Source organism: Microcebus murinus, chromosome 4 (assembly GCF_040939455.1).
Source record: "Microcebus murinus isolate Inina chromosome 4, M.murinus_Inina_mat1.0, whole genome shotgun sequence".
Taxonomy (NCBI): domain Eukaryota; kingdom Metazoa; phylum Chordata; class Mammalia; order Primates; family Cheirogaleidae; genus Microcebus; species Microcebus murinus.
The window spans coordinates 20,150,886-20,173,856 of NC_134107.1; the positions used below are offsets into that span (position 1 = coordinate 20,150,886).

The 22,971-nt window shown below is 39.4% G+C and overlaps 3 protein-coding genes across 3 annotated transcripts; 1 reads left to right on the forward strand and 2 right to left on the reverse strand.

Moving 5' to 3' along the window:
- The first annotated feature begins 1,153 nt into the window (after positions 1–1,153).
- LOC105884082 (olfactory receptor 4C45) lies at positions 1,154–2,083 on the forward strand. The gene has a single exon (XM_012787800.2). The coding sequence runs from the start codon at positions 1,157–1,159 to the stop codon at positions 2,081–2,083; it is 927 nt and encodes a 308-aa protein (XP_012643254.1). The 5' UTR covers positions 1,154–1,156.
- Positions 2,084–5,768: 3,685 nt separating this feature from the next.
- Positions 5,769–6,748, reverse strand: LOC105884149 (olfactory receptor 4C3). The gene has a single exon (XM_012787868.3). The coding sequence runs from the start codon at positions 6,672–6,674 to the stop codon at positions 5,769–5,771; it is 906 nt and encodes a 301-aa protein (XP_012643322.1). The 5' UTR covers positions 6,675–6,748.
- Positions 6,749–13,715: 6,967 nt separating this feature from the next.
- OR4S1 (olfactory receptor family 4 subfamily S member 1) lies at positions 13,716–14,645 on the reverse strand. Its single transcript, XM_012787835.2, has one exon. The coding sequence runs from the start codon at positions 14,643–14,645 to the stop codon at positions 13,716–13,718; it is 930 nt and encodes a 309-aa protein (XP_012643289.1).
- Positions 14,646–22,971: the final 8,326 nt, after the last annotated feature.

Here is a 22,971-nt window from a genome sequence, read left to right on the forward strand (position 1 = left end):
AGTTACATTTTTCAGCAGAGATTGGGAAGAAAAGGAGAAAAAGAAGAGGAGAAATAATAAAATATCTTATGCTCTTTTGTAACAACAACATGTACTCTTGAAAATTCATGGTCAGATCATTCAAAAATATATATATATTCTTGTATACATTCAATATTTCCAGTTAACAATAAAAATTTTTAATTATTTACCAGTTAGCAATGAAAACTCTGAGCTCTTCTTAACTGATTGAATTTATCCCAAAAGGGAAAATTGTATTATCTCATACATGAGATGAGCCTAACATTTCTGCCTTGTCAATAGAAAACTCAAGGAAAGCATGATTCACTTAACTCCACTTATAAAATGCGAGTGGGGAAATAGATCTAATCCAGAGCATAATTCTACATGTGACAAGAGTCCAACGACAAGGAAAATTTATTTATGAAATATCGTGAACTTTTAGGGGAACTTTGCACCATTTACATATCCATATCCAAAGATGTAGAAGGAGTGAGCATGAAAGAAAGGGTCACGTGGAGACAGACACGACATCCAAGGCTGTTGAATGAATTATGCTCAATGAGCCGTTACGGTTCCTTGGCATTCAGAAAGAAAAGTAACTTCATCTTCAGCCCTGTCTCTATCTCCGTGTATATGTGCATTCCTATGAGAGAAAGGGAGGATAGATTCCAGAACACGGCTGGCTTAGATTTAGTAAGTCACATTAGTATCTGATACACAGTTGACTTTAATAAATGATTGTGCTCATAACAATAGACAAGTATAACTTCAAAACAATTTTTATTGATGCAATTTATCCCCAAAATGAAAGAGAGCCATCTGTGAGAATTTTAGAGCCAGAAAGAAAGTTTGGAAGTCAACGTAAGTAAACGTGTATAATAACACCTTGCTTTATCGTGGTACTTGTAATGCGTCATCACTACTCCATGAATGCGAATTAGAGGAAATCTAACCTCTTTCTGTTCTTTCTTTACAACTCTGCAAAATAGCAGAGGTGAATGGAAGTTCAGCTCCATCAATCCCAGAGGCCAGCACTAAAGAGGTGATGAAATATTTTAGTATTGAATTAAAAAAATCATCACTCAGAAATACTGTGATTTTTTTTTTTCAGATGGACCATATACACACAACCCAAGCTAATTCAGTGGAAAGGATGAACAATGTAACAGAATTCATCCTGCTGGGCCTGACTCACAATCCAGAATGGCAGAAATTCTTGTTTGTTGTGTTTTTAATCACCTACTTGATCACATTGCTAGGTAACCTGCTCATCTCGGTCACTATCTTCATCAGCCCAGCCCTGGGTTCTCCCATGTACTTTTTCCTGTCCTGTTTGTCCATTATAGATGGCTTCTACTCTTCTTCCATAGCACCCAAAATGATCTCCGACTTGGTCTCTGAAAAGAACACCATATCCTTCAACGGCTGCATGACTCAGCTCTTTGCTGAACATTTCTTCGCTGCAGCTGAGATCATCTTGTTAATTGCCATGGCCTATGACCGCTATGTAGCCATCTGCAAGCCCTTGTACTACGCGACCATCATGAGCCGACCTATGTGTGGGTTCTTGGTGGGGATGGCTGGGATTTTGGGGTTTATTCATGGAGGGATCCAGACTTTGTTCATGGCCCAGTTACCATTCTGTGGCCCCAATGTCATCGACCACTTTATGTGTGATTTAATACCTCTTCTGGAGCTGGCCTGCACAGACACTCACACTTTGGGGCCTCTGATTGCTGCCAACAGTGGGTCACTGTGTTTCCTCATTTTTTCCATGCTGGTTGCTTCCTACATCATCATCCTGTGCTCCCTGAGGGCTCACAGCTCTAAAGGACGTCGCAAAGCCCTGTCTACTTGTGCCTCTCATGTCACCGTTGTCATCCTGTTCTTCATACCTTGTTCATACCTTTACCTAAGACCCATGACCTCCTTCCCCACTGACAAAGCAGTGACTGTGTTTTGCACCCTAGTGACGCCTATGTTGAACCCTTTAATCTATACCCTCAGAAATGAAGAAGTGAAAACTGTCATGAAGAAGCTCTGGGGTCAAATAATGAAAACTGAGACAAATAAGTCTTGAGATTTGACTATTTAGGCAAGAATAGCTAGTGATCTTTTATATAGATTCATCCCCTTTTCGATTGATTAAACTCGGGACAGTCAAGTATCCTGTCATCATCAATTTTTATTAGGAGCACACACAGTGGGCCGGGATGACATACATCAGGCACAGTAGGAAGTGCTGAGAGAGCCCCCACGATACTTTTAGGAGCCCCTGAAATGCTTAATTTCCTTAAAATAAGGGTGAGGGGGAATGAATATAATCTAAATCCAACTTGTGTTATATTTATCTTTATGCCAATATACTAATAAAATATGATTTTTAATATTTTTTACATAGGAAAAGACCCAAGACAAAAGTACCAAGGGCTCACACAAGTAATATTGTTGTTCTGATTGTGGGTATGAAACAGATCAATGGCAATATTCTTGACACCTTTCATACCCAGCACTACAGCCAGAATGAAGTTTTATTTTAAGAAGCAAAACAACTGTCTATGAAAGGACTGTAGAACAATATGGAAAGAGTCTTCAAGAAGTACCCTCATCAAAACATACTTTTTTATCTTCCTAAGTTTGAAAGGTTTATAAATGTTCTATAGCAGCAGTAGAAAACTTTTTGCATAGCACAATCCCAACAAAAGGGCACATCTTCATGAAAATTTACTTTTAAAAACATAACATCTCCACTATTTCCTATGGTATACAATTATTTACCCAAAAAATGGAAACAGAATTGGCTGGAGCAAAAGAACTATAATTGATAAAGTCTGTAGGGTTAAGACAGAAAATATCTATGCATTAACATCTGGTTTTAGATATCAACAAAGGAAAAGAAAGCTCTGAAAACAAAACAGCTGTTATATGAAATTACAATAATGTAAAAAAAAAAGTTTGTGTCATGGAACTAGATGACAATGATCAAAAATCTGGATTATAGAAAAGTACCATGCATATAATGAAATACTAAAGATTCAGAAATAATCAGATGCTTTGAAGTTAGGGATTAAGAGCTTGGGTTCAAATAGCCCTGGTTTCTCATCTTGTCTCCATCATTAATTAGCCTTATAAACGTAAGCAAGCTGCTTCACTGCTCTACCTGTTTCTTCACCAGTAAAAGGGAAATGCTTTTACATGCTTCTTTAAATTGTGATAATTAAATGATTTACATTGAAACTATGAGTCATCTGAAAAATGGTGAAAATTGCTCAAACACTGAACACCCTTCAGGGATGTCACCAGAGTCTAAGGTGTGCTAAGCAGTGCAGTTCCTGACAGATGAGAACAAGAACATCACTCCTGTTCTTCAACAGCCACTGTCACAGCAGGCTTAGATGTCTGTCTCAGCCTCACCTGCACTCCAGAATAGATCATAATTGCTATCCATTTTCCAGTACCTCCAGCACAATGGTGTCTTAAAGGCCAGTGACCAGGTCTTGGAAATTAATCCTACTCTGAGATTAAAATAAAAATCTCTGTAGTTTCAAATGATGGAACTGGTGGGAGCCACTATGAAAAGCCTGAGCAGAACTAAGCTTAAAAGCTCTCAGGAATGATGGGTCCCACCCCATTCTGTTCCTCTGGAAGAAAGAGGAGAAAGGAGAGACCGGCGCCAGAGACCAAAAGATCTACCTCTGTACTGAGCTGTGGTTTCTGTGGGAGAGTCCAGAAACAGGTTTTCATGAAGATATTTCTAACCCATGGATTTGAATATCACCTGATGCTGACATTTCCTGTGTTCTCAGCACTTTACATCAGGACAGATCTCACATACAACGCCTTTTAAAAAATAAATGCATTGCCGTAGTTTCTTATGAGTGTCCGTTTTATTAATGCATACGAGCAACAGTATGTTTTTAGAAATCTACTTTATCTTTTAAAGACCTGGTTGTAGTTTACAAGAAAAACAATGAGAAATAGGATCATATAAAAATAAGAATGATGACAGTGATGATAATATTAATAACTAATGTTTATTGAATACTTTCTGTGAATAAAGTCCTGACCTAAGCACTCATTTTATATGTTTTATATGTGTTGGAGGTAGTGAATTTCTTTTTTTTTTAATGTTTTATTTTATTTAAATTAACAAAATTATATATATCTATCATATACAACATGATGCTTTAAAATATATATACATTACAGAATGGCTAAATTAAGATAATTAACATATGCATTACCTCACATGGTTATCCTTTCTGTAGTGAAAACACTTGAAATCTGCTCTCTTAGCACTTTTTAAGAATACAATATGTCATTATTAACTGTCGTCCACCATGCTGTACAATAGATCTCTGAACTTATTTCTCATGTCTAACTGAAAGCAACCTCTTTGTGGAAGGTTAAGAAAGGTTTGAAGTAGACATAATAATATCAAATGATCATGTTGGAAGTTTACTATGTGCTAGAAATTGCATTAAGAACTTTGCATAGAGCCAGGTGTGGGGCCTGTAATCCTAGCACTCTGGGAGGCCAAGGGGGGCAAATTGCTCAAGGTCAGGAGTTTGAAACCAGCCTGAGCAAGAGCAAGAGTGAGACTCCATCTCTACTAAAAATAGAAGGAAATTAATTGGCCAACTAAAAATATATACATGGAAAAAATTAGCCAGGCATGGTGGCACATGCCTGTAGTCCCAGCTACGCGGGAGGCTGAGACAGAAGGATTACTTGAGCCCAGGAGTTTGAGGTTGCTGTGAGCTATGCTGACACATGGCACTCTAGCCTGAGCAACACAGTGAGGCTCTGTCTCAAAAAAAAAAAAAAAAAAAACACAGAACTTTGCATAGTGCAAAGTTCTTTAAACTAGATAATGCAACTTTGCATTATCTAGTTTAATTCTCACAATAACACTTCGAGACATGTATAATCTTTGCCTTTTCTTCGCCTGCTGTATTGGGATGACACCTTTAAAAAGAAGGAAATCCTATCATTTGCAACAAGGTGGATGGACCTAGAGGACATTATACTAAGTGAAATAAGCCAGACACAGAAAGACAAATACTGCATTATCTCACTGAAGTGTGGAAGCTAAAACATCTCTACTTGCAATTTTAAAGACAGACATCAGAAGATTATAGAGTTTTCATCACTTTCTCAAGGTCATGCCACTAGCAAGCATAGGAAGTACGATTCAAACTCGGGTTGACCTGTCTCCAGAGCCAAACTCGTAACCTCTCTGCAGTGGTGCAGCAGCTGTACTGCTGATGTCATGAAGGGTGATGAGAAGGAACAGAAGCCAGGCCTAATGCACATGAGGCTGCTCAATAAATATGGCTAAGCTTTGATATTTTGCCTCATATTTCTATAACTCAATAATTATCATACAAACTCAAGTGATATCAACACAGTTGCTGCTTTAAGATCTGGATGATGGGTCAAAAATAACAAATTCTGAGCTTTGGTTTAGACACTTAAAAACTAGACAATCTTGATTAATCAACTAATCGCATCAGGAGACAGAGTTTTCTTACTTATAAAATAGGAATAATAATCATTCATGCCATATATATTTCATATTGTTTTATAATCAAATTATGCAATTTAAGTGAAAAGACTAACAATAAAAGTTTATGAAGATTAAAGGATGGATAAGATAGATAAGATGGTATATGGTAAGAAGAAACAAGCCTTGGTTTGTTCCACTTATAGAAAGTCATTTTTATTGCCTGCTTTATCTCTCATTTTCCACATGTAACATTTTACTATGTGAAGAGATTTCTCATAGCACTTTTTACCTCTTTATTTCTCAGTGTATAAATGAGTGGATTCAACATAGGTGTCAGAATACCATAAAATACTGCCATGTGTTTTTCTGCAGAGAAAGTAGAAAATGGATGCATATAGGTAAATATACAGGGCACAAAGAACAAGGCAACAACAGTAAAATGGGACCCACAGGTGGACAGGGCTTTGTATCTCCCCTTTGCACTGTGGAACCTCAGGGACAGCAAGATGACAATGTAGGAAGCAACCAACATGAGGAAGTTCAGCAGGCAGAGCACACCACTGTTGGCAACCACCAGCAGACCAAAGACATATGTGTTTGTGCAGGCAAGTTTTAGCAAAGGGTACAAGTCACAGACAAAGTGATTGATCACGTTGGGCCCACAGAAGGGCAACCCGAGGACCAGAAGAAGCTGAACCAATGAATGCAGGAAACCCCCCAGCCAAGCCACCCCCACCAGGATGGCACAGAGATGCCTGGTCATGATGGTCGTGTAGTGCAGGGGCTTGCAGATGGCCACATAGCGATCATAGGCCATCACTGTGAGCAGAAGGATCTCAACGCCTCCCAAAAAATGGGCTCCAAAGAGCTGAGCCATGCAGCCCTCATAAGAGATTGCTCTCCCCTCATACAAGGAGTCAGCAATGAGTTTAGGGGCCATAGAGGAAGAATAACAGGTGTCAATAAAGGATAGGTTGGCCAGGAAAAAATACATAGGCGAAGCCAGAGTGGGGCTAGAGGTGATAGTGACCACAATGAGCATGTTGTCACAAACTGTGACCACATAGATCAACAAAAAGACCACAAAGAGAACTCTCTGTACTTCTGGGTTCTGTGAGAGTCCAAGCATGAAAAATTCTGTGATATTTTGTGGTATTTCCATAGGTTTCAAGGACACTGTGAATGCAGGTACAGTATTACCTATAAAGTCAAGAGAAACATAAGTAATAGAATTAATTCCAGGCAGGCAGGAATGTTGCAAGGTTTCCATCAGCACACCTTCCTTTTGTCCCTCTTAACTGTCTCCTTTTCCAAAATTCTCATACCAATAGATGCTGTTAACCACAAAATGTGAGCATGCATACTTTAGCATCACTGGCCACTTTACATCTTAGTTATTAGATGAAAATAATAACTTAATTTTCTATATTTGCATTTTTCTTGCTGCTGAGATTGAACATTTGACAGACATTGATTTTCTAATTCTAAGAGGAGTACATCTCTGACTATTTTCAGCATAGATAAGATAGCACTTGAGAAAATGGTGAAAAATTAGGATTTCCTGAAATCTTTGCATGTATGGTCCATGGTGGGCAGCGTCTTTCTGGTGGTAACACAAATTGATATAAAAGAAACCGAAGCAGGATTGGGAGAAACTGACGTGGTTGCAGCTGGAGACTTATTTAACTTCTCCACTTCTCTCCTTGCTTATTTACTCATTCCCACACCCACGCTGTGGACAGCGTCATGTCTGGGAGGCCAACTTAATGTTCTCTTCCCCCTTGCTTTACACATTTCACATACTTATGGGTTTTGCTTTCTCTGGCCTTGGTAAAATCCTTCTAGATAATGGCTGCTGGTCTTTCTGCAGTCTACAAGAAGGACTCAAAGTAAAAAAATAATAATAAAAATATAAAAATGGTGAGCATCAATGAAAGATTCTATTAAATGATTATCTGCCTATGGACTACATCAGAGAAGCTACAGGAGCAGAGAGAACAGATGCCCTATCTTAACCAGCTATAAATTATAAACTCCCATGGCAGAATATCAGCTCTCCTTAAAGTCGCTGAATCTTCCAACTTGCTGAAGATTTAATGCTCACTATGAAGAGAATTGAGGGAGACACACCAAGTGCTTGATAAATAGAGATACCCAGATAGAAGAAATACTGGAGAGAAAAATCCTGTGCTGATCAGAAAATGGCCCCCTGTTTTCTCTCTCCACACTTTATTGCAAGAAGGAAAATGCTTCTGCAAGTGACAGGTCTGATGGGGTCCTATTAAGAGTAGAACATTATGGCCAAAAACATAGACACTAGTAATAAGAACAAACAGCTACATAGTGGTTAGTCTTGGACAAGCACTATCCAAACTGTTAAAATGTTATCACCTCATTTCATCCTCACATCATCCCCAGGAGGTAGATTACTCTTTTTTTCTCATTTTGCAGAGGAAGAAAGTAAGACGTATACAGCTAATTAGTGACAGAACTGGGGCTTGCACCTTAGGCAGTCTTGCCACAGAGTCTCTGGGCTTCACTGTACTTATACTGTCTCTTAAACACATCTGGGTTTGAATTCTTCCTCTGACACTTTATTGGCTGTGTAGCCACACACAACTTTTCAAAGTCTCAATGGTCTTATCTATAAAATGAAGATAAGAATACTGCAACACCCTGAGGTTGCAAAGAGGACATGAAAACTGTGCATGTCAAGCGTTTGCACAGATACAATAAATGGCATTTCTGATTATCACCAAAATCAACACCATGGGCAACAAATTCTTCATGTGGCTTTAGGAACCAAGGACCTAAATGTATGCATTCAGGACTAGGCAGGTATTGATATGGGTATAATTTCATTATAAATATGAAAAATGCCCTCATACTGATCCTCATATGGAACACAAGGTAGTAGAGAAATGTAATCAATATGAATAGTATACAATGTAGCCGAATAATGAATTTATTTGCCCAAAAATAAAAATGATAAGCTGATTCATCTCTGTAATTCAAATTTGTGGGAGTACAGAATAAAGTATTTGTTAAAAACTCATAAATAAAGGAAGTCTGTTCAAGTTATCCATGAGAAATAAAATTATTTTGCAGAAAATAATGAGAATTTTAGTAAAATTATTCCTCTGCATTTTTATCTAAGTTGCATTTTTCTTTTATTTAATTTTAAAAATAGATTACAGAAAACTTACACTGACTGGATCTGAGGATACCCACAGCTCTCCAAAATGTATTTGACATCATGGAACAGCGTACCTAGATGCATTCTTAAAGCATTGTTGAGGCCAACTTCAAGCATATGATTCCAAATTTCATTTTTTCATGTTTTTAAACTCCTGGATGAGATCTGAATTGTTTTTTATATTGAGGCAAGGCTGAATATTTCTTAGGGTGGTATTAGACAAAAACCCAAACGGGGGTCATTCATTTATAAGAAGCTGGGGATCCATTCTGTCATTCATTTCCCTTTTATTTGGTGAAGAACCCTAATCATTTAAAACCATCTTTTTCAATTGTCTCCATTTTAATGGTGGATTTGAGACTCGGAAAGGTTAACTGCCGTTGGTCCAAAGTCTCATGGGTGATACGCAGCTGGAACCCTGTGGCTTGTTGCTCTAGTCTGTGGCCTTCCCAATATAGCCACCACCTTCCACTGTCCACTTCCTTTCCCTTGAATAAGTCAAAAAGCACTGCTGCTAATATTCAGGAGAAAAGCCTCACAGAAAGCATAGCCAGCTTGTTAGCTCTGCTTTCTGCTAAGAATCAGCACAGTCTCAGGAAATCTTTCTCAGTCCACTGAAAAGGGCTATTTATAAGGTGGAAATGAGAACATAGGGATTATGAGTGCCATATGCTTTCTGCCCCTCTGAGGGAGACTAATTCTCTCCTCACAGGGCCACTGGCTGAGGCAGTGTTGGAAGGAGCTTCTGCCGATTTCACAGGTACGAACAATATTGGCGCCATATTTAATTAGTCCCTGTGAATACAGTTTGGTCTCACAAGGAAGTAACTTCTATTCTGCCTCCTAAAAGCACCCAGTGTCCTTCCAGTCTCTAGAGAGAGAGTCCACAAATTATCAGGAAGAAAAGGAAATTAGGTTATTTCGGGAACTGATATTGGAGGGTCAGCGTTTTTAGGGAAATCGCTGACTGAACAACAACAAAATCAACAGCACTATTGAGCATTTCCTGTGTTCTGAGCACAGGTCCTAGGCTCTCCCACACATGTCATCTCCCTCATCTCCTCCCTACAAAGCTGACAGAGAAGAATCTCTGTCTCTGACCCACACTTCTACTGTGCAACATGCTAAAAGAGCAAGGGACTTAGTCGGAACAGCCTGAATTGGAATTACACTTCCAGTATTTCAGTCACCCAGTAAGCATTTATTATTCAGGCTCTCGCTAATAAAAAATAACACTCTGCTAAATGCCAGGAATGTTATGATGAAAAGACAGACCTGATTTCTAGCAGCATGGAGTTCACATTCTAAAAGGGGTAGTAGCCACCTCTAAAACAAAGCAGGAAGAAAAAAATAAATAGAATAATGACAAAGTCAAATATATAGAGTTGCTGGGTGAATTTTATAAATATTTTAATGCCAATAAATATTGACAAATTTCTATTCAAAAAGGCCACGCCAATTTACCTTCCCACTTGAGCCCAGCAACCCTGCTTTTAGGAATTAATCCAACAGATATAGTCCCACATCTACATACAATGGAATTGCCAAGTAAGAGGGATAGGCATGTTTAGCACTTATTGATAATACACACCAAATTTTTCTCCATAAAATTTGTAACCATTTACATTTTCAATATTCTTAACCATATTGCCATGTACATCTAGCAATTCCCTAAATGGAGTTTATTCTAAGCCTTCTCCAAAACTGCTTTTCTGAAAGCATCTAGGAAAAGTAACATAAGATTTAGCCTGCTATAAATTTGTGTCACAAACTTCAGAAGGCTTATAACATTGCCCAGCAATCCTACTATATTTCTTTAATCAATGCATATTCCCAACTCTCCTCAAGTACCACGTAAAACTTTCTTTACTTTCTTCAGAGTTCCTTTCTCCTAACCCCAATCTCTGCTCTTCACCTTTAATTCAAAGACTCTCTGTCAGTGTTGGTAAAACTTCTTAGAACTATGTATAATCTGGAACCTCCATCCTTCCTTTTCTCCCTCTCTCCTTCATAGAAGTTAGACCTGCAATATTCCTGGTGACTCTTCCCACCTTCCCTCATTAGTTTTTTTCCAATAAATCTCTTGCATATTTATCTTAGCATCTGCTTCTCAGAAAACCAGGACTGACACAGAATATATAAAGAATTCTTATAAATAAGTAAGATAAAGATAGACAACAGAGCGAGACTTGAATAAGCACTTCAGAAAAGATGGCCACTAAACATATGAGAAAGTTGGGGATGGCTCACCTCTTTGGTTATCAAAAAATGTAATGTCTAACCACAATAAAATACCATAGCGATGCTCCCTCTGCGTGAGTAAAATCAGAGATTGCCAATGCCCTTTGTTTGTTGTCAGTATAAACAAGTGGTATCTCTCATACACTGTTGGTAGAAACGTATGTTGATCTTCCAAGGGTATATTGGAAAACCATTGGAGATTATTTGCTAATGTTGAATATATATATATAAACTATGACCCAGAAATTCTACTCCTAAGTATAAATCCTAGAGAAATGTGTGCACTTATGCGTTGTAAGACATATCATTGAGTGTTAGCAAAGCATTATTTATAATAATACAAAACTGGTAACAACTGAAATGTCCATCAACAATAGAATGGATTTAAACATTATGGTACATTCATATAATGAGCTAATATAGTAAATTTAAAGTAAACAAACTATAGGCACAAGTAACAACATGAACGAACCTCACAAACAACGTTGAGCCAAAGAATCCAGGCACAAAAGATTACACATACTGTATAACTGCTTTATTTAAAAGTGAGAAAAACTAGGAATGCACAGTTAGGTGGTAAATGTATAAAAGTATAATGAAAAGCAAAGAAGTTTTATCATAAAAGTCATATTAGTGTTGATTCTGAAAGGAAAGCTAGAGGTGTGATTGAGAAGAGACATGATGGAAGGACTGGCAATCTTCTACTTGCTGGCCTGGTTTGTGGCTATATTGATGTTCCACTTTATAGTTTAAACATTTTTATTTTGTCCTGATGTTTTTATTTGACAAATAATAATTATGTGGGCTACAATGTGATGTTTTAATACACATACACACACACACATAGATTGTGGAATGAGTAAATCAAACTAATTAACATATCTATCAACTCATTTACTTATATTTTTGTGGCAAGAACACTTAAGATCTACCCTCTTAGCAATTTTGAAATATACAATACAATACAATATTATTAACTATGGTCACCATGCTGTGCAATAGATATTTAAAATTTATTTCTCATGTGCAACTGAAACTTTGTACCTTTCGACCAACATTTCCCCTTTCTCCAGCCACCAGCCCCCATCCTCTGGTAACAAAATTCAACTTAAAAGACATCTGCACTCAAATGTTTATAGCAGCACAATTCACAATTGCAAAGATGTGGAAACAACCCGAGTGCCCATCAATACACGAGTGGATTAATAAAATGTGGTATATGTATACCATGGAGTACTACTCAGCCATAAAAAAAAATGGTGAACTACCTCATGTATTATCCTGGATTGAGCTGGAGCCCATTCTTCTAAATGATGTATCACAAGAATGGAAAAACAAATACCGCATGTACTCACCATTAAATTGGTACTAATTGATCAACACTAAAACTTATGTGCACATATAGAAGTAACATTCATCAGGTGTCAGGAAGGTGAGAGTGGGGAGGAAGGGATGGGTAAACTTACACCTAAGGGGTGTGGTGCATGCTGTCTGAGGGATGGGCACACTAGTACACAGTAGGTGAGCTCTGATTCGGGCAGTGCAAAGGCAATTCATATAACCAAAGCATTTGTACCCCTATAATATTCTGAAATAAAAAAGAAAGAAATGCAGAATCTCAGACCCCACCTGAGACCTACTAAATTAAAATATTAATTAAAATTAATTAATTAATTAATTCCAATTAATAGGACACTAATGTAGGGCACAAGTCATGGCAAATAAAGACTAATACTGCAAAGGTAAGTGTTGGAAGATTTTATCCTCAACACTACCTCTTAGCTTTGTTAGAATTAAATAAAATAGTTTATTGAAACTGCTTAAATTAGTGTCTGGTATATAGAACATGTTAAAAGATAGCTTATGTTACATACCCTCGTTCATAATATAGGCATTATTCACACTGGTCAAAAAATGGAAGAAACCCAAGTGTCCATCCACAGATAAATGGATAAACAAACTGTGGTCTATCTATACAATAGAACATTATTTAGCCTTAAAAAAGAAGGAAATTCTAACACATGCTACAATATGGAAGAACTTTGAGGCCATTATGCTAAGTGAAATAAACCAGCACAGAAGGGCAAATAGTCTATGATTTCACTTATATAAGGTTCCTAGAGTTGTCCAATTTGTAGAGACAGAAAGTAGTATGGTGGCTGCCAGGGGTGGGGAAGAGGGAAAGGGGAAGTTAGTATTTAATAGGTACAGGGACCTGGGTTCTAGTCCCCACCCTGCTCTGGGCTTATTGTGCAATTTTGGGTGAATCTCTTAATTTCTCCACACTTATTTATTTATTCATCTGCCTGCTGAGAGTATGAAGGGATAAGAGTAAAGTGCTTTGAATATCCTAAGAAAGAAGAAAATGAATTTCATTGAGCACTATGTTAGCCAACACAAAGGAATTATGTAGCGCTTTTATCTATGTATAGATGAAATACCTGGACTTCCAAAAGACTCCCTCATTCACAGGTTTACTGAATGAGCTCTTAAGTATCTCCCTAAGAGCTTCCTGGACTATAATCTCCTTGAGGATAAAGACTACTTCTTATTTCTATTTGTATTCCCAGTGCCTCACTCATTATAAACACTCAATAAGTATTTAATGAATGAAGGATTGAAAGAATACCTGGGACTGTCGTAACAAAAAGAGCTAGAAACATGGTTCTCACTATAAGCATCAAACTGGAGGTACAAAACCTGTGTAAGATGCCACAGGCAAGGAAGTCTCCCAATTTCCTGCCTGGATTGAGGTTCTATGGAGTGTCACTTCTCTCCTAAGCCCCTCTCAACTCTAAACAGTTTTCTCATGGCATTTTTTACCTCATTGTTCCTTAGCGTGTAGATCAGAGGGTTCAGCAAAGGTGGCATCACAATATTAAAAAGGATGACAAGCTTGTCAGCAGCCAGGGTGGTGGAGGGACGAATGTACATGAACATGGGGGGAACGAGGACCAAAAGGACAGTGATGATGTGTGAGCCACATGTGGAGAGAGCCTTCCGCCGGCCCTCGGATGACCGGTTTCTCAAGTTTAGTAAGATAGCCACATAGGAGAGGATAAGGACAAGGAAGGAGACTAAAGAGATCATACCACTATTGGCCACCACAATGAGCCCCACCACGTAGGTGTCTGCACAGGCCAACTTCAGCAAGGGATGAACATCACAGAAGAAGTTGTCTATCTCATTGGGCCCACAAAAGGGCAGCTGGACCGTGAGGAGGGTCTGCAGGATGGAATGCAAGAAGCCAGCGACCCAGGAGGCCCCTGCCAGCAGGCCGCACTTTCGCCGATCCATGATGGTTGTGTAGTGCAGGGGCCTACAGATGGCCACGTAGCGGTCATAGGCCATGGCTGTGAGGAGGAAGATCTCAGTGCCACCGAAGAAGTGGGCAGAAAAGAGCTGGGTCATGCAGCCATTAAAGGAGATAATCTTGCGTTCCACGAAAGTGTCAGCAATCATCTTAGGCGTGGTAGCAGAGGGATAACACATGTCGGCAAAAGACAGGTGGCTGAGAAAGAGATACATGGGAGAATTCAGAGTCTTGCTGGCATTGATGGTGATGATGACCAGAAGGTTCCCCAGGACAGTGAACACATGAAACAGGGAGAATACCACGAAGCACGCATGCTGCATCTCTCTGCTCTGGAAAAGGCCAAATAAAACAAACTCTGTCACGTTGTTCTTGGCACCCATGGATTTTCTACCCCGAACATCAATAAAGTAGCTGACTCTGCAAAGACACAAATTATATGATATAAGAAACTTTCTGCAAAGATAAAAATTATATAAGAAAGTTTCTGCAAAGACACAAATTATATAAGAAATTTTCTTGAGACATCACCAAGATAGTGGAATAAGAGAAATACCAGCCTTATCCCCCCCACACACACACACAAAAAAAACTATAACAATAAAGAAAGCTATCCCCAAATCAAAACATCCCTGAGAGAGCTCAAGGATCTATCCATTAAAGAATCTGCAACAACATAGTGGAACAAAATAAAATTGAGAATAACACACCAGAAGGATTGCTGGTGAGATTGGTATGTTTGAGATGCCAGGAGATGGCTAGGAACAAAGAAAGGTGGAGGCAGTTGGTGTCAGCCATGTGGTAGGAACCACCATGGTCTCCAGAAGCCTGCTCTGCCGAGGACACTGGTATCTTTTGTCACTGAGATAACCAACCAGCCATTCCCACCGGGGAAGCCTAGAGAGGGAGATGCAGCTACATACCCCTGTCTTACCCCAAGAAGCAGATGCAGTTCAGCCACTTTGGAAAAGGAGCCACCACCTCTCCCAACCCCAGGCATACCCTAGACCACAAACTGCAGCTGCCCCTTGAGTGTTCACACTCCAGACCCAGGCTCTGTGACTAGACTGCACCCACCCACATCTCAGACACCTGAGATATCACCAGAGTAAGGTAGTTTGCACTCTAGGTCCCAGAGTCAGGGTCTCTCTGAACATGCCCACATTCTAAGCATCAGCTCAACCTCCATAGAAAACGAGTCCTCATCCCAACCCCAGAGACACTGTAACTCTGTGTACATCTATGCTCCCACTCTCAGCTCCCCAGCTGCTTCACAAGCATTCACACCCTGAACACCGTTACCAAAGTGGCAGCAGGGGTGCCTTCACCCTGGGCACCAATACTATTACCACCCTGAGTCCCAGAGTCATAGTCACTCCACACATGCCCCGTGCTTCAGGCCTCAGCTCTGTGGCTGCTCCACAGGTGCCACTCATCATACACCTGTGCCACCACCACCAAGAGGGGGCACAGAATCCAGACCCAATGCCAAGAGATAGTCTCCTCAGCCACAACTTCCCCAGTGGGAGAAAAAGAAATCAAGAAGACCTGAACAGCCACCACCAGCAAAGTCCCAACAACCATCACTGCCACTGCAGATATCTGTAGCATTGGCCACTGAGAATCCCTGAAATCTCTGTCAACACCAACCTCAACTAACAGAGCTGTATAGAGACTACACAGCTGCATCCCACTGGTGCCAGAAGTACTCCACCCCACCAAGAAAGCACCCTCACACCCCACATAGGAGAAGATATTTCCACACTGAAACTAGCCCATAAAATCTAAAAGAGATGACGACTCCACCAAATGCACAGACATCAACTAAAGGCAACAACATGAAAAAACAAGGAGACATAATACCACCAAAATAATACAATAATTTTCAAGTTGCTGACCCCTAAAAATGGAGTTATATGAATAGCCTGAAAAAGAATTCACTATAATTGCATTAAAGAAGCTTAGCAAAGTATAAGAAAATACATAGAAATTATTCAACAAAAAAATCAGAAACACAATAAATAATCAAAAGAAATTTGGCAGAGGTATTGAAATTATTTTTTTAAAAGTAAATAGGAAAAAAGAAAGAAGATTCATAAAATCAGAAATGAAAGAGGAGATATCACAACTTATGCCACAGAAATATAAAGGATCATAAGAGACTACTGTGAAGAATTATATGCCAACAAATTGGATAACCTAGAAGAAATGAATAAATTCTAAGACATATACACTCTAACAAGGCTGAATCATAAAGAAATAGAAAATCTGAACAGACCATAATGAGTAAGGAGATTGAATCAGTAATAAAAGTCTCCCATCCAAGAGATAGGAACACTCATACATTGTTGGTAGGACTGCAAACTAGTACAACCTCTGTGGAAAGCAATATGAAGATACCTCAAAGAGATACAAGTAAGACTACCATTTGATCCAGCAATCCCATTACTGGGCATCTACCCAAAAGAACAAAAGACATTCTATTAAAAAGACACCTGCACTCGAATATTTGTAGCAGCACAATTCACAGTTGCAAAGATGTGGAAACAACCCAAGTGCCCATCAATATCTGAGTGGATTAATAAATTGTGGCATATGTATACCGTGGAGTTATACTCAGCCACAAAAAAGCAATAGTGATCTACCACCTCTTGTATTATCCTGGGTAGAGCTAGAACACATTCTACTAAGTGAAGTATCCCAAGAATGGAAAAACGAGCATCACAAGTACTTACCATCAAATTGGTTTTACTGATCAACACTTAAGTGCACATATAGTAGTAACATTCATCAGGTGCTGGGCAGATGGGAGGGGAGAGGGGATGAGTAAATACACACCTAATGGGTGCGGTGCGCATGTCTAGGGGATGGACATGTTGAAGTTCTGACTTGGGTAGGGTAAGGGGAATATACATAACCTAAACATTTGTATCTCCATAATATGCTGAAATTAAAAATATTTTTTAAAAAAAGACCTATGTGTTAGTCTCAACTCTGTCACTTATAGCTAGAAGACCTCAAACAACTATCTCCCTCTCCTTGGTGCTCTGTTTCTCCATCTATAAAAGATAAGGCTTAGACTAAGTGCTGTGATTCTAAGGTGGGAAAGTAGAAATACACTAAAAAAATTAATTTCACTGATATCAATGAATTTAATGATGAATCATTATTTAATACATTTAGGAGTGACAAGAAAGTGTAAAGGAAAATAAAAATCTCAGGATGCCTTCCCCAACTCCTTATGCAAAAGGGAAGGTCAAAGCTGAAGCCTGAGTCATGCAACACCCCCTTCCAAATGAATAGCTGTGAATAACATTACGCATCAGCAGAACCCCAGGGAAAAGTCAAAGGCCTCATGCATCTAAGAAGGACTGCCTCCACAGATCATTAATAAGGAAATTCCCTGCTAGCCTTCCATAACAAGGATGTGCAAATTGTAACTTTAGGTCTGCAGGCTAAGTCTAGCTCCCAAAACTAGTGTCTAGCTCCTAAAACTAGTGTGGAGTCTATTGGACTCCACTCTAATAATGTTGATTATAATTTTATCTTCCCAGGTGCAGAACAGAGACAAGATCAATCATTCCTCCACCTACCCAGGGACATCTACATGATTGATTCTTCCTTCACCCTCTTTTTATAATATCTTCAAACACTCACCTTATCTTATGTAAAATGTGGATTTCCTGGACCTCAAAAGAATGTAACCATTTAGCCTCACTGCCCACCCCCCTCCTTTTTCTTTCTGTATACCCCTCCCCTTTAAATACTAACATTCCCAAATCCCCCTTCCGTAAAATACTGACAGATGCATCTATGGTTTTTGTTTTCCCAGTTGTGTCCTCAAACTTTGGCTTAATAAATCTCCATGGATTGAGATCTTTGCCTCAGTCACTTATTTTGGGTTGTCAAAAGCAAATAAGTACCTTTACATCTCTATTCATTCCCTTCACTATGTTGCCTGGAAACTGGTGGGAAATGAAGGTTCACGCTACAATGAATTTGACCTCTCACCAGTTTTCAGATACATTCTCTGTCTTAAAGACGAAAGAAAATGTGTCATGCAATTTAGAAACATTTCTGCCTTAAAATAATAAAATGTAAAAAGTCTTCTAAGAGTCTTTTAAGCTTCAGGTAGTCAAAAGATTCATTTACGTGAAAGAGCACCTTGCCAGGTGGGTAAGAAGTTAGTGGAAAGTGTCCAACACTATAGTTCAGTGACAATACACTCAGGATTGCTCTAATTTCCAAAAGGTTAATGTGGCTGCAGGGACCACGTGCCAGGGCAACCCATCCCCTGGCCAGTAAACTCTGACCTCTCCACTCTAAGCACACATCCTTCCTCACTGGTAGCCCCCAGCCATGGTCCAAACATTCATCTAGTAAGCCTCTAAATGACAAAACACATGTGAAAGTACTCTCTGGGCTTTAACTCTCCCACAAGTGGAAGGAAAGTAACCATAGCAGTATACCATTTGTGTACATTTATTGAGCACTCGTTGTATGCCAAGCCTTGTATAGAACACTTTTTAAATGCCACATTTCACTTAATCCACTTAATATTACTTTGAGGAAGCCACTATGACTGTCCCAATTTTTCCGGTGAGGAAAGTGAGGATTAAAATGAATGGGTGACTGGGCCAAGTTCACACACCAATGAGTATTAGAGCTGAAAATGCAACCCAAGCATATAGGGCTTTAAAGGGTAAACTAAAAATGAAATCCTAAGCACCCCTGCCAACTGAATGGACCCCCTCTTGGCCCAGAGGACCCCAGAGAAACCTTAAAACTGAGTTCCTTGCCATGAAGGGGAAGAAGGTTGGACACAATTTCATTATATCTGCTCTCTTTTGGGGTTTAGCTACAATTGACGGGAATTAATATTAAAACAGAGATCATAAGACTGACAGAACAGACTCCTTGTGACAATAAGATACTAAATTATTAACAGGAATTTAAGGCCATGTAAGGCAAAGGTTAAATCACACCTGCAGGCCATCAATTTGCTTAATGGATCACTTGAGTCAGTGTATTGGGTCAGTGTACTCTCTTTAACAGACTTCTTTATCCTAACTTAAAACATTCCAAACCTTTAGACAAGACTTTCTTTCTTTAACCAATTATAAACCAAAGAATTATTGAACCCACCTATAACTGCCCCCCTTCAAGACATCCTGCCTTTTCAGGACAAACCAATGCATACCTTCCATGTATTGATTTATGATTTTATGTGTAATTCCTGTCTCCATGAATGTATGAAAGCAAACTGTAACTGGCTGCCTCGGGTGCATTTTCTCAAGACCTCTTGAGACTGTGCTCCCTGGGCCATCATCACACATATTCAGCTCAGAATAAACCTATTTTATTTTACAGAGCTTAGATTTTTTTCATTAACAGAGCCATCCTTCAGTCACTACACAACCCTCCTGACGAGAGAGCACTCAAAGAGACCATGTCTTCAGCAACTAAAGAGTGGGCAAGAAAATGGTTAAGGAGAAGAATTTTAGTGATTGTCATGGGAACATGAAAAAAAAAAATCAGATACAAAACTCCCATCTGAAGCATTTGATGGCAGGAGGCTGAGAAACATTCTGATCCTGTGGTAGGATTTCCATCTTGGCTTTGGGAACAGAACAGAGAGAGCGAGCGAGAGAGCAAAGCAGATGAAGACACCTGTTTTCTATGAGCATCCTTGGTTAGTCAGGTTTATTTTAGACAGAGAGTCCCCAAAAGATGAAGCCTACAGGAGAACTGACCTCGGTGAGCTCCACCCTCCTCAGGTGAGCAGCCAAAGTGAAGGAGTCTGGCTAGAGACCTGGAGGACTGCTGTGAAATTTTAAGCACAGAGGGTTGGGGGAAGCTTGCGTGGTAGGTATCACCCCAGCCAAAACCATCACCAGGCTTGAGCTCCTCTGCTGTGGAAGTCACAGCACATTCATTTTTTAGCAAAATCACCTGGAGCCTTGCTAATGAGACCCCGGGGGCATTGGAACCCAATTAGAGGAGTGGGCCATGGAGACACCTCACCCCATTGTCACATAAACTTTGTGGTTTGGATTAACTTTAGAGGCTAAAAAGCCACTTTTTTATCCTTCTTTTAGGCTCCTGTACTGAGTCATCCCAAAATTTAGTATGTAGTTATTAAGCAGCTACTATATACAGGGTATGGTTTCGTGTCATCCATTTGGGGAAATAAGTTGGTGTTAAACATGAAGTGATCTAGGGTTTTTTTTGTTGTTGTTTTTTCTAAGAAGCAGAGACAAATGTGAACTAATCCAGCCCCTTGACTACCCACCTCATGTTAACACAGCACTTTGGGAAATGTTTGGACAGATAAGGGGTGCTATATAATATGGTGCTTAAAAGCATGGATGAAGGAGTCAAGCTGCCTTGTTTAAAGGCTGACTCTTCCATTACTACGTACATAATTATACCCTCAACAAGTGTCTTCATTTCTTTTTTTTTTTTTTTTTTTTTTTTTTGAGACAGAGTCTCGCTTTGTTGTCCAGGCTAGAGTGAGTGCCGTGGCGTCAGCCTAGCTCACAGCAACCTCAAACTCCTGGGCTCCAGTGATCCTTCTGCCTCAGCCTCCCGAGTAGCTGGGACTACAGGCATGCACCACTATGCCCGGCTAATTTTATATATATATATCAGTTGGCCAATTAATTTCTTTCTATTTATAGTAGAGACGGGGTCTCGCTCTTGCTCAGGCTGGTTTTGAACTCCTGACCTTGAGCAATCCGCCCGCCTCGGCCTCCCAAGAGCTAGGATTACAGGCGTGAGCCACAGCGCCTGGCCTGTCTTCATTTCTTAATGAAGGATGCCATTTCCTCATCTGCAACTTTTTCTTAGATTTAAAGAAATCAATAAACAAGTCCACAATAATAGTTGGAGAAATTAACTCCACTGCCCCAGAAAACAGTAGTATGATTAGATCAAAATTTCTGTAGAAACAGATCAGAACAACATATGAACCACTTCAACCTGATTGATATTTACAAAACCGATACACTGAAGAATCCACATTCTTTTCAAGTACACACTGTGCATTCTCTAGGATAGAACTTATGTTGGGCTATCAAACAAGTTTCAATAAATGTAAAAGGAATGATATTATTCAGTATGTTCTATGACCACTGTGGAATTAAGTTAGAAATCAGTAACAAGAAATCAAGGAAAAAAGTCTTTATTTGGAACAACACAGTTCTAAATAATTCATTGGTCAAAGAAGAAATCATTTACAATTAGAATATAACTGAATGATAATGAACTGAATGATAATAAAAATAAATGTGAAATCTTGCAGAATACAGCTAAAGCACTGCTTAAAGGAAGTTGACAGTTTTAAACTTATGTTAGAAAGGAACTAAAGTGTAAAATCCATGAGCTGTTCTTACCTTAGATTTACAAAGTAAAAGAAAGAACAAATTTAAATGCAATCTAAAAGGAAGGAAATAAGATAGAAATTTATCACATAGAAAACAAAAACAGAGACAAAATTTTAGACATAACCTAAATAATGGTTCTTTGAAAAGATCAACAAAACTAATAAATCCCCAAATAGACTGCTCAAGAAAAAAGACAGAAAGCATGAATTTTAATATTGAAAATGGGAAAGGATATCACTATAATCAGACAGAAAATAAAGGATGAGAGATTATTATGAGCAACTTGAAGTTTCAGTATCAATGTCATTTGATGACCTAACGTCCATCTAATCCATATCTTTAAAAGGATTTTTTTAGATTTTATATTGAATAAAATATTAAAAATCCAGGTGACTTTCGGGTACACTAAATATTTTAAAAGAGTTTCCTACTGTATTCATGTATAATAAAAAAAATTGTACCCCCTTAATATTTTGAAAATATTACCTGCTAGTAGTAAGTGCCAGGGCTAGGATTAGGGGTTGGGGTACATTCTTATGGTCTGGTGGCTGCTGGAAATAAGAGTCCAAAAAGGATGGCTAAAATATTACAGGACAGCAGTGAGGGCCCAGCGGCAGTTAAACATATACCTTAATCAGCAGGTACTTCCCGAGTGAAGACTAGGAAGGACTGGAGTACTCGTGCATGGTAAGTAACAAGAAACTAATGGGCCAAACAGCTGGAAGCAGAAGGAGGTAAAACGAGTGCTCAAGAGCAGATGAGCATGAACAGAAGAGAACTTTAGATATGAGAACCCAGGGAAATAAAATTATGCCTACAAAGTGGATATCACTGTCTAGCAGGCATCCTCAAACTACGGCCTTGCGGGCCACCTAGCACATTTATCTGGCCCTGCAGGTGTTTTTGCCATGGCTGCCTGTCCTGCTTAGCAGCCAACTCGTCCCGGGCCCACAGTGCGCACTCTCCAACCGTCTGAGGAACAGTGAACTGGCCCCCTGTTTAAAAAGTTTGAGGACCCCTGGCTAGGACCTGAGTCCAGTGCTAGCATACGCTCATGTGACTCTCTCCACAAGAGTCAACATTTCCTGTTCTGAGGACTAAAATGCTTCTAAAGTCAGCTTGCCCTGCTCAGAACCCTCTGGGCAAATCCTCACTATGGCAGGTCGAGAGAATTTCTACACATATGAGTGTTCAAACCCAAAGATACCTACGACCATTGCTCCCTGAGACAGTCCTTCTCTTCTCCCACCTGCCCCTTCACTACTCCCAGACTGACCCGGCTTTCTGGAAGAGTTCATTCTCTCCAGACCAGCCGACCTGCCTC